Source organism: Sitodiplosis mosellana, unplaced genomic scaffold (genome assembly GCF_009176505.1).
Source record: "Sitodiplosis mosellana isolate CC-2019 unplaced genomic scaffold, AAFC_SMos_1.0 Smas_scaffold_30, whole genome shotgun sequence".
NCBI lineage: Eukaryota > Metazoa > Arthropoda > Insecta > Diptera > Cecidomyiidae > Sitodiplosis > Sitodiplosis mosellana.
The window spans coordinates 1,129,596-1,139,927 of record NW_022595272.1 but is presented as its reverse complement, the minus strand read 5'-3'; the positions used below and the strand labels follow the sequence as shown (position 1 = coordinate 1,139,927).

The following is a 10,332-nucleotide window of genomic DNA, read 5'->3' as shown; positions in this document are numbered from 1 at the left end:
ATCGAACGGAGATGTGGCAACCAGCGAAATATGCTGTCAATTTAATCAGATTCCAATCAACAAATGGAAATAAATTTTCATCTCACATTTCCGTTGAAAAGAAGTTTCATTGCAACAATCACATCAATACACGCTGTTTCGTAGCATCCTGGTCAAAAACCAATGTCGAATGCTTTTAGCGAGCGCACGATCCATTTTGCAAGATACATGGTAAGCTTCTGTACCCCATGCTATGACGTTGACACTGACAGTGACATGTGTGTTTTACGCAGGGTTCCATTCATATGCCGTAAACAATTGTAATAGTTTGTTTTTGGTTTGAGTTCTGTTTATTTTCTCAACGTGTTTTGTTTTGTTTTTGCTAAGCTATTTTTGTTTTTGTTTAAACATGCGACCGTTTATTGTGATTAGGCAGTACGAGAGTGCAGATACGATAACACGCAAGGATTTAATTAAACAATATGCAATGTCGTTTGCCTTTGATGCCTTCACATCATGTTTATTTCGTGAGGTATTTCAACTTTGGGCCAACATGAAATTCCATCATCAATTAAAATAAGTGTTGGTTCATTTTAATTTTTTTTCCCTTAAATTTTCTCAGGTATTTATACAGCTCATTGTGATAGTGGCAGCAGTGATGTTCATTTTCTTCGGTTTGCCGTTGACGATTTGTCTCTCGTCCATACCACTTGTTGTTATTTTTATCTATATTTCGGTTTACGGAGCTTACTTCGCCAAGGCGTTCGAGCTATCAAATGTAGGCTCAATTCTGAAATTTGTTTATTTTTTTATTTTTTTTTCATCAACATTTTTTTCTTCATATGAATTTCATTGTTGAAGGATCCGATAACGACTTGTTGGGTGGCAGAAGCATATGAACCATACCTAATGGCACTCTCCTTGAACGCCGATTCACTTGACTACGATGTTGTTCATGAGAGTCGTTTGCATTCAACCGATTTCGAAGTGAACCGCATGAAACGGACAATAGTGGCGACAATTTCAATTGAAGAGCATCGTTCGTTGCCCAATGCTGGGTGGCTAAGCCATTTTGCAATCACATCAAAAGTCAATTCTGACAAAGTCGCCGAACCTTTAATACATCGCGCTCTCAAGCATGCAATCGATCTTCAGTGGAGTTCAGTCGAAATGGTGACGACGGAGTGTCAATCTCAGTTACGCGAATTATTGCTCAAAATTGGCTTTGATATAAAACAAGTTTATCACCAATACATTCTAGCCAATAACAATTTCCGAATTATGAAATCACAAATGGGTGTCGATTTGACAACATGGACTAAATCAAAAAATAAATGAATCTTAGGATAAAATTGCATTTTTAGACTAGTATTTTTTTTAGACCGCTATTGGTTTCTTTTTTTGTATAGAAAATGGAAATATTTTTGTTTTCATAAATAAAAGACAATTTTGAATATTTTTCAATGGCAAACAAGAAAAAATCGTCAATGAGCTAGCTTATTATCGTCATTCGAATATACTGTCAGTTGGTTGTATGTTTCGCAAAGCATCGGCATTTCGATTCAGCTTGCACCAATACAACGAAACGAATTTGAAACGTGTGAGAATGAGCAAAGCAAAGAAGAGCGTCAAAAGTACGTTTGCTTTCTTTCCAGTATGAATACGACACGAGCAGTTCGGTAAGGCACACGCGACAGAGAGCAACGAATATCATTTGCTTGTTACGGCTCGGGCAAATCGCACACACACACACATCTATTTAGAATAAATCGTTTGTAAGTGATTTCGATTCAAATAAATTAATATATTGTGATAACAACATCTAAATAGAAGTGAAGAGAGAGAGAGAGAGCAAGTTATGCTAAAAAATTGTTACGTCCACTAAAGTGTGTTTCGCATTTGGATTTACGGATCAAGGAATCATATTTTTTTCAACACAAAACAAAATCACAAACCATATTACTGCCAGGAATTTTCCTATATTTTTTGCATATAAAATATAGGACAAACTCATTCAGGGTAAGAATGTACGCAACTGATAATAGTCGCTTTTTTCGCTATCAAACAGAAAAGAAGACAAAAAAAAGTCATTTGAATCAAGGTTTAGAAAAGGAAGGAAAGAAAAAAGAGAATGATGACACATAAACGTGCAAGAACAATTGAAAGTGAAAATGGTTACAAATGTGTGCGAGAGAAGAAAACGAGAGGATGATGGATAGAGCGAATCATATGAAAAAAAAAGTGGCAAAGAGTCAACATATAGAGCTCTTCCTTTTTATTTGGTCATGCGCAGACACTACGGATACCCACGTTTTATATGTGCCAAAAACAGGTGTTTTCGCTACTCCAAACATACACAGAACTTCCAGCAGCAATGCAGCATTTCTCCAATGTAATTAATTGATTACCGCGCTGTTATTTCAAATCAAGAACGTTTTAACAACGAATTTATATTCTGTTTGCACGGCCAATTCGGTATCGCTAGACTGAAGTAACAACAACAACGAAAAAAATTTATTTAAAAATAGACCATATTGTTTTAGAACTGTTGAACGTCAACACACATAAATATTGAAGTGATCATTTCAAAAAAAATATTTTCACAGTTGAAAGGAATTGCGTATTACGAGATTTTCAATGAGATTCAAAGAAAAATATCTCCTCTTGTACGCAATATTTGAAAAGAACAATATAAACAACGAGTTCACTCGTTGTCAGTCAATTCTTGTGACGACATCTAACGCCTATCACTTCGTTGATCTGTGTAAAAATGAATGTGTTCATATCTGCAGCACACATATAATCCGGATTTGTTAAATTAATTAATTCGCTGAACGGTAGACGCAACATCGAGCTAATAGCAACTACGTGTCATAAAGAGATTCGCCTTCAAATATGCGAAAGTATATTCTTGATTCGAAAAATATGCGACGACACAGCATAATTTGATCAATGTTTTGAATGTACAATGCGAATTTAATCGAATTGACTGAATTATTCAATGGCTAAGCGGTTTAAATTTCAAATTCGAAAACATAGTGATGTTAGACAACATTCATCTGGGTTGCTTATCGCTGTCAAGATGAAATACGTATTCATTACTTGTCACATTTCATTATTTGTACAAAGCGAAGAGTTTAAAATTTCAATCACTCAGCAACTGTCTGGCACATGGGGTATAAGTAGCGAATTAGCTTTTCATTCTATTTACCACGTTTCTGATTAATTTATTGTTTAATTCCATTTTTATTTATGAGCTAAACTCGAAGCGGAAATGTGTCTACGTTGGCTGTTCGAAATCGAAGCCATCGTTGATAGCAATTTTGAAGATGCCTTGTAGCACATGTCATATTTTCTACGGTGATAAAGTTCGAGCGAACGACATTCAAACCATAAACTGATAAATAAATAAAGGTTGCCGTTGAACTGATAATAACATTGATTTACATACTCAAGTCCGGCTAATCGGTTGGAGTTATATATTACGGGGGGTTCGGATTTCATTTGTTATCACATCGGTTTAAATTGGTTTATGACTTAGATTGAAGAATAAAACAAACAAAAAAACGACAAAAAATTGAAGGAATTTGGAAAAATAGGAAATTCGTTGCGATAAAGTTTATTTTATTCGGATAAACCAAATCAGATTTGTATTCGCAGTGGAATATAAACAGTTCAGTGAATGAATGGTATATAAATGATTTTATTCAATGGAATAACTGTTTGCTTTACACTGTAGGCTATTTTGCATATAAATTTGTGTAAATCAAGAACTTTAAATGCATTACTATTGTGTATACGGTAACAATAAACTTGAGCCTTTTATTGTTTTACTTTTTAGGTCATAAAATCCAATACGATTAAGTAAAAAGCAGACCAAAACTAATTTAAGCAATCATGAGCTTACCGAGCGGAGTTGATTTGACAAAACCAAAATACGATCAAAGCACATACATAAATCGTGCAAAGCATTTTTTCCTTTTGACCAATCCACTGAATTTATTGGCCAGTGACTCAGACTTGGACGATGCAAAGCGTATCATTTCGGAGTACAAAGCGGGCAAAACAGAGATTGATGGATGCAAAACCGTTGAAGATCTATGGCGTGCAAAGTATTTGTACGATTCCGCCTTTCATCCCGATACCGGTGAAAAGATGATTATTTTCGGCCGAATGTCAGCTCAAGTGCCAATGAACACCTTAATCACTGGATGTGAGTACACTTTCGTCTGCATATTTTTTCTGCATTAGTTTTGATTGAAATTTTTTTCTTTAATTTGAATTCGTTTTTTGTTCGAAAATGTGCTAATTTATTTCAGCAATGCTTACATTCTACAAGACAACACCAGCTGTCGTGTTTTGGCAATGGGTCAATCAGTCATTTAACGCGCTAGTGAATTACACAAATCGTTCAGGAGCATCACCCATTGACACAAAGTAAGTGGAAACTCGCTTGAATTATTGATTTTGAATAAATCCAAAAGTTTTCCCTTTGAACAGTCAACTGTTGACATCATACGTATGTGCTACGGGAGGTGCTTTGACTACAGCCTTAGGATTAAATCGACTTACAAAGGTATAACACCAATAAGAGATCACAATGGAACAATTTTTGATGGTTTTTTTTCTTTCAACAATGAACAGAAAATGAACCCATTAATTGGACGACTGGTTCCAGTTGTTGCTGTTGCAGCTGCTAACTGTATTAACATTCCAATGATGAGAATTCAGTAAGATTTTTTGGTTTTATGCCATTTTAAGGCATAATAGAAAAATCCAATAGAGAATTCTGCACCTAGTTGCCTAAAAGATTTAATCCATCGGTATGAATCTAACGAACGGAATATTTTACAGAGAGTTGAAAAATGGAATCTCCTTGGTTGATGATCAGTACAACAGTTTGGACGTTGAATCAAAGAAGGCTGCTTATCAAGGGATTAGCGCTGTAATTGCGAGTCGTATCGCAATGGCGATGCCTGGCATGGGTTCGTACTTTTAACACTTGAAGACATTTTATATAATAAAGCACAAACGTTAACTGTGCAGTTTGTATCGTTGATAGTTATAACACCAGTCGTTGTGCAGGCGCTAGCAAATAAAGGTGTGTTCAAACGGTATCCATGGGCAAATGCTCCAATTCAGACGGGTCTAGTTGGTTTCATTTTGATCTTTGCCACACCATTGGGATGCGCATTCTTCAGCCAAATGGCAAGCATCAAGGTAAAATTAATTTACATCTAACTAATCAAGAAAGAACTTCATTCATGTACTGGAAAGAGTATTCATATCGGATTTTTTGTTCTCTTCAAGGTCGATGAGCTAGAACCAGAAGTGAAGACAGTTGTTAAAAAGCAAAGACCAAACCTCGAACTGGCATGGTACAACAAAGGCTTATAAAGTGTTTTAAAATATCAAATCACGAATTCGCTCAAAACAAAAAAACTGTGTACAATGAATGCCAGAATAAACCCCAAATCACTCTCTACAAAAAAAGCTATACTTAGTATGCCAATAATAGTTTATTGCAGATCTGTTGATAAAAAATATTGTGAATAAATGGATTATATCTAAAGTTGAATTCAGTTTTATCATTTTCATGTAACGTAGCAAATAAAGAGAACCGGCAAATGTGTCTTGTTATTAAAATTGTTCATATTTTCTTTTTTTTTTCTCGCCTCAACACAGTGAAGCGCAATGGTAATTGAAAGATCACTGACTTGAATTATGAATGACGTTTAAAATGTCATTTCTGACAAATGCCATTTACATCATTTGGGTAAAACTTATGACGAAAGCTTATCTACTTACACTTCCTAATTATATTGTATAGATGCCGTTAGAGCATTCATTGCTGAATATTTTCCATTTACAGCGCACTTTGCTGTCTCGCCTAAATGTTACATATAAATTGTAATGAGTCTATTCGTGGTAGCGAAGCAGAATGAAAAACTAACTGATTGAGACGTTTACAAAAGACTTTGCATTTCACACATGAATTGCATGTAGGCATTGTCCTTGGTCTTTCCTTTATTTGCTTTCTACATCGAGCTACCCGAGAAAAGAGTAGAAATAAAAGAAGGAAGAAAGAAAAAAGAGAAATAACACTTTAAGCAGATGAGAAAAGGCTGAAAAGAACAATAAAGAATTTCACTGCGAACACGTATAAAATAGCTACTATTCGGATATGTTCTATGTTGCAAATATCCCATGACATAATATAGGAATCGGAAAATTGGAGAGTCGTGAGACCAGTGAGACAATGATTAAAAAAAGTAGTACTTGTGGCGGCACCTAGCGAGTCCATACAACTTTCATATAGTTTGTTTATTGAAAAAATGGTAGGGGAAAATGTAGAGGGGAAGCAGTTTATTGAATGTATAGGCATACACGTTCCACTCGCCAGGAGGCAGTGTAAACTGACTTTTCGATGACATTCAATATTAAAATATGCAAAAAATGTCGCACTGGTGAGACACTCATAAAAGTACAAATTTATTTTGTATACCTCTGCTAATGAATTTTCGACCATACGTACAATTTTGCCTGCTCTTCAATGTTCTTTTTCCCAATGGTCCAAAGTACATTGAAACGAAAATGTGGATTTGCATCGAGTTACCCGAGTAAAGAGTAGAAATAAAAGAAGAAAGACAAAAAAAGGGAAATAACACTTTAAGCGGATTCTCATCCAAAAGTTGAAAAGAACAATAAAGAATTTCACTTCGAACACGTAAAATGGCTACTATTTGAGTGTGTTCTATGTTACAAATATCTCATGAAAGAAAATATGAATACAGAAATTGGAGCATCGTTAGACACTCATGAAAGAACACATTTATTTTGTATACCTCTGCTAATAAACGAAACGTACAATTTTGCCTGCTCTTCATCGCATTTTTTTAAAATGTTTTTTTTTCTATTGTGTCCAAAGTACATTGAAACGAAAATGTGGATTTGGTCACAATGAAAGAAGTCTGCGTCCTTTTTAAACTATCCTAACTGATGCATACAATCAGAAATGCATCCAAATTGTGTTTAAAAAATTCAGTTGTGTTTGAAAGTTGGTTGAGAACGGATATTGGTATAAAATTTGTGAGAAATATTATTCCCAACACTTGAAAATTATTTCTTCGGAAAAGAAAGAACTATAACATTTGGTCAAGATATGTGTTTAAATATAAATAAACACGTGGCTTCTTTAAACTAATATAGATTTGATTAAGAATTGAAGAAATCTACATATCCAGGTATATCCACAAAACACAATTAACATTGTAAAGGTAAGTAATTGAAATATGCAGCTCAAAATGTTTTTCAATCATTCCGCTTAGTGAAGAAAAATATCTTGAAAAATATCGAAATTGAAATAATGTGAGTGATGAAGAGAAAGAGAGTGTTCCCGTTTACTGTAATTCACTTAGAACGAAAAAAGTGTTTTTTTTTTTTCAAAACCGTATACGCATTCTCGGTTAACGCTAATTTCTATCATCTGTATTATCCCTTGAAATCCTAATGTGTTCATTTTATTTTGTTAATTATTTCACAGTGTTCATAAAATAAATAAAACAAATTCGAAGCAAATAACCAATGCACTGATGGGGAACAATCTAATCAAATTGCCACAAAGAAGAAGGAGCGACGAGAGTGGTGCAAATAAAAATCGAAGAAAGTGGCTGCAAAGGAATGGTGAAAGTTCAAATGGAATATCAGTTGCGGGCCCATCGAATGAAGACCAACATTTATTGTCATCTTCAATTTTCAAGTTGAATGGCCATTGTTTCGACGAACTATTCGATTATCTCTCGTTGAAGGATTTGCATTCATTGGGCCAAACCTGTAAATCGATGCAACAAATGACGGGCCAATTTTTCACACGTAATTATTCAGTCGCTAAATTTAACTGTTTAAGTGATGGTATTTATATGATAGACACTGATGCCAGCACTGTAGTTAGCATTGATAAGTGTGTTCCAATACCAGGTTTTATTCAATTTATCACTTGGATTGCCATAGAAAATAATATAATTGCTGGACATAGATTTAATACGAAAAAATTTACTATTGATACCTTCTTCCACTGTAATCTGAGCAAATTTAAGTACTTTAAATTGCATTCCGACGAATTTAAATCGGTCAAAAAAATTTCTCTCACAAATGTGCGCCTTAATAAGCAAATAGTCGGTTATATTTTGAAAATTTTGCCAAATATCGAAGTGTTGGAACTAATAGGTGGTACAGTCACTCAAGATCTCTACGATGTTCTCCTAAAATATTGTAAAAATGTGCGTCGTATTCAGTTAATGGAAGTAACTATCAAAAATAAATATAAATGGTTACAGCAACAATATGAAAAGCTTGAGCATTTGAAATTGCGCGTGCGTTCGAGGTATCCACATAGAATAGATGAACTTTGTACGTTTTTCGAACGTAATCCCAATATACGCAGTTTTTCATGCGATTCATATACATTATTGTTCAACAAAGATACATTACTTAATTTCAAAGTGAAACTCGACATATTCGAATGGATAACCGATTGTGATGATGAGCAAAAACAGCTATGGGATTTGTTATATCAACTTCACACTCATGGCGTCTATAATCGTTTGCATATAATTGCATGGTCAGATTATGATTTGCCGCGTGATCGACTGCCTCCAATACCGTTTTTGGAAACACTTTCCTTTGAACAAACAGCTACTAGCCTTGAACCGCTTTCGACTCATTTAATCGAATATAATGAAACGGCGGAAATTCTTATGCCATTTTTTTGGAATGAAACAATGATTTCTGATAAATCCAAAAATGAAATCTTTGTAGAAAATCTCATGAATGTGGAACGTCTTCACTTGTTCAGAGAAACGCTTGATATTCTGCTGTTCATTGAAAAATTAAGAAATTTGAAAAAAATCAAGCTATTCAAGTTTAAATCGGCAGAGATACTTCAACTGGATATGTTAAATAGAGAACGAGAAAGATTGGCCGGAGCACGAAAAGTTACGATCTATGTTCCAGACGCAGTCTACTTGGCAACGAAATGGGCCACCAAAAATGGAACCACAAATTTTGGCTTGATTGAAATGAAACGAACCGACTCGTATGAATGGAATAGATCCGCCTGCTGTCGGGCAAGTTCATTCAAAGCATTGAAACTTCCACCAGGCATGATGTAATTACAAAGATTTGGCTTTAAACTAAATAAAATGAATGTATCAGAAAAATGTCAACGAACCAGAGATTGCATATTTGCTGCTGAGTAGGCCTGAGCTGAGGCGTCTGAAGCGGTATTTTAGCGCACTTACGGTGCAAAATTGTTGTGAATCGCTGGAATCCACGCTGTTTATCAATTATATTTGGGTGGATGCCAGCGATCCACAACAATTTTGCACCGTAAGTGCGCTAGAATACCGTTTCAGGCGCCTCAGCTCAGACCTACTCAGCAGCAAATATGCAATCTCTGCAACGATACTGAATTGCCACCAGAAACCATTAATGAATCTGAAAATCTTCTGAATCTGTCGGAGCACTTCTGAATGCTTTTGAATAGCTTCGAAAATGGACGAATCTACTGAAAATGTGTAATGGTCCGCGGTCGGTCGCGATTTTCGCGAAGCTGATAAGAGATAGAGGTTTGGTGTCTTTGGCAAAGTTGTAATACTCAAAGTCTTCTATAATTTTGCTCAAGACTGCTATGCCTTATCTCTTATCAGTTAGGCGCAAATCAAAAACACGCGCATATAGCAAGGTTTTTTTGCTTATCATTTTTTGCGTTTTCCGCGAAACTGATAAGAGATAACTGATAACTATCTTGAGCGAAGTTGTGGAGGACCTCAAGTACTATAAATTTGCTAAAGACGCTAGATCGTTATCTCTTATCAGTTCCGCGAAAAACAAGGTAAACCACGACTGTACACCAAATTTCGCGGTTTTTCGCGTTAAGAAAGAAAGAACGCACCAAAACAATGCATATTTAAATGGAAACGTGACCGAGCTAATAACAATAACAAAAAGTACAGCGAATTTACGTGGAATGAGAAATGTGAAGTGTGTCTCTTCTCCGGAGACGCGCACCGACTGAAATACGTATATTTGTTGTTGTTCGGTTGTCGTTTGATTTTTGTGTTCAGATGTCAAGTGCTACAACATTTAGTTCTTTCAGTTGCTGGTTTTTTTTTTAATCAAATTTTGTGTCTGATTGATCAATATTATTAATATTATTAGCTTTAGCTGTGACCAGTTGCGATTTTTTTTTTTTACAGTGTTTCAGTTTTGTTTTGATTTGTGTTAAAAATGAAAATAGCTGTTCTATTTTTATGTTTTGGAATATGCATTTCAACAACGACGAAAACAACCGAA

At 35.1% G+C, this 10,332-nt stretch overlaps 2 protein-coding genes across 6 annotated transcripts; both read left to right on the top strand.

Moving 5' to 3' along the window:
- Positions 1-283: 283 nt before the first annotated feature.
- LOC129569227 (uncharacterized) lies at positions 284-1,429 on the top strand. Its single transcript, XM_055447883.1, has 3 exons — positions 284-511; positions 602-757; positions 841-1,429. The coding sequence occupies exons 1-3, from the start codon at positions 389-391 to the stop codon at positions 1,315-1,317; spliced, it is 756 nt and encodes a 251-aa protein (XP_055303858.1). The 5' UTR covers positions 284-388; the 3' UTR covers positions 1,318-1,429.
- A 197-nt stretch (positions 1,430-1,626) lies between these two features.
- On the top strand, positions 1,627-5,551 carry LOC129569223 (sideroflexin-1-3). 5 transcript variants are annotated; one of them, XM_055447874.1, is made up of 8 exons: positions 1,627-1,754; positions 3,821-4,192; positions 4,299-4,416; positions 4,480-4,555; positions 4,624-4,709; positions 4,834-4,964; positions 5,042-5,199; positions 5,290-5,551. In XM_055447874.1, exons 2-8 carry the CDS (start codon positions 3,877-3,879, stop codon positions 5,374-5,376), a joined length of 972 nt encoding a protein of 323 aa, XP_055303849.1. In that variant the 5' UTR covers positions 1,627-1,754; positions 3,821-3,876; the 3' UTR covers positions 5,377-5,551. The 5 variants fall into 5 exon arrangements, with proteins under 5 accessions (XP_055303849.1, XP_055303851.1, XP_055303850.1 ...); XM_055447876.1 differs by having other exon boundaries at positions 1,631-2,006; XM_055447875.1 differs by having other exon boundaries at positions 1,632-1,998.
- Positions 5,552-10,332: the final 4,781 nt, after the last annotated feature.

Excerpts from the sequence above, each read along its gene's own strand:
- LOC129569227 (XM_055447883.1), top strand. The coding sequence starts at position 389 with ATGCGACCGTTTATTGTGATTAGGCAGTACGAGAGTGCAGATACGATA. Across the intron at positions 512-601 it reads CATCATGTTTATTTCGTGAG|GTATTTATACAGCTCATTGT; the intron begins GTATTTCAACTT and ends AAATTTTCTCAG. Across the intron at positions 758-840 it reads AGGCGTTCGAGCTATCAAAT|GATCCGATAACGACTTGTTG; the intron begins GTAGGCTCAATT and ends TCATTGTTGAAG.
- LOC129569223 (XM_055447874.1), top strand. The coding sequence starts at position 3,877 with ATGAGCTTACCGAGCGGAGTTGATTTGACAAAACCAAAATACGATCAA. Across the intron at positions 4,710-4,833 it reads ATTCCAATGATGAGAATTCA|AGAGTTGAAAAATGGAATCT; the intron begins GTAAGATTTTTT and ends AATATTTTACAG. Across the intron at positions 5,200-5,289 it reads GCCAAATGGCAAGCATCAAG|GTCGATGAGCTAGAACCAGA; the intron begins GTAAAATTAATT and ends GTTCTCTTCAAG.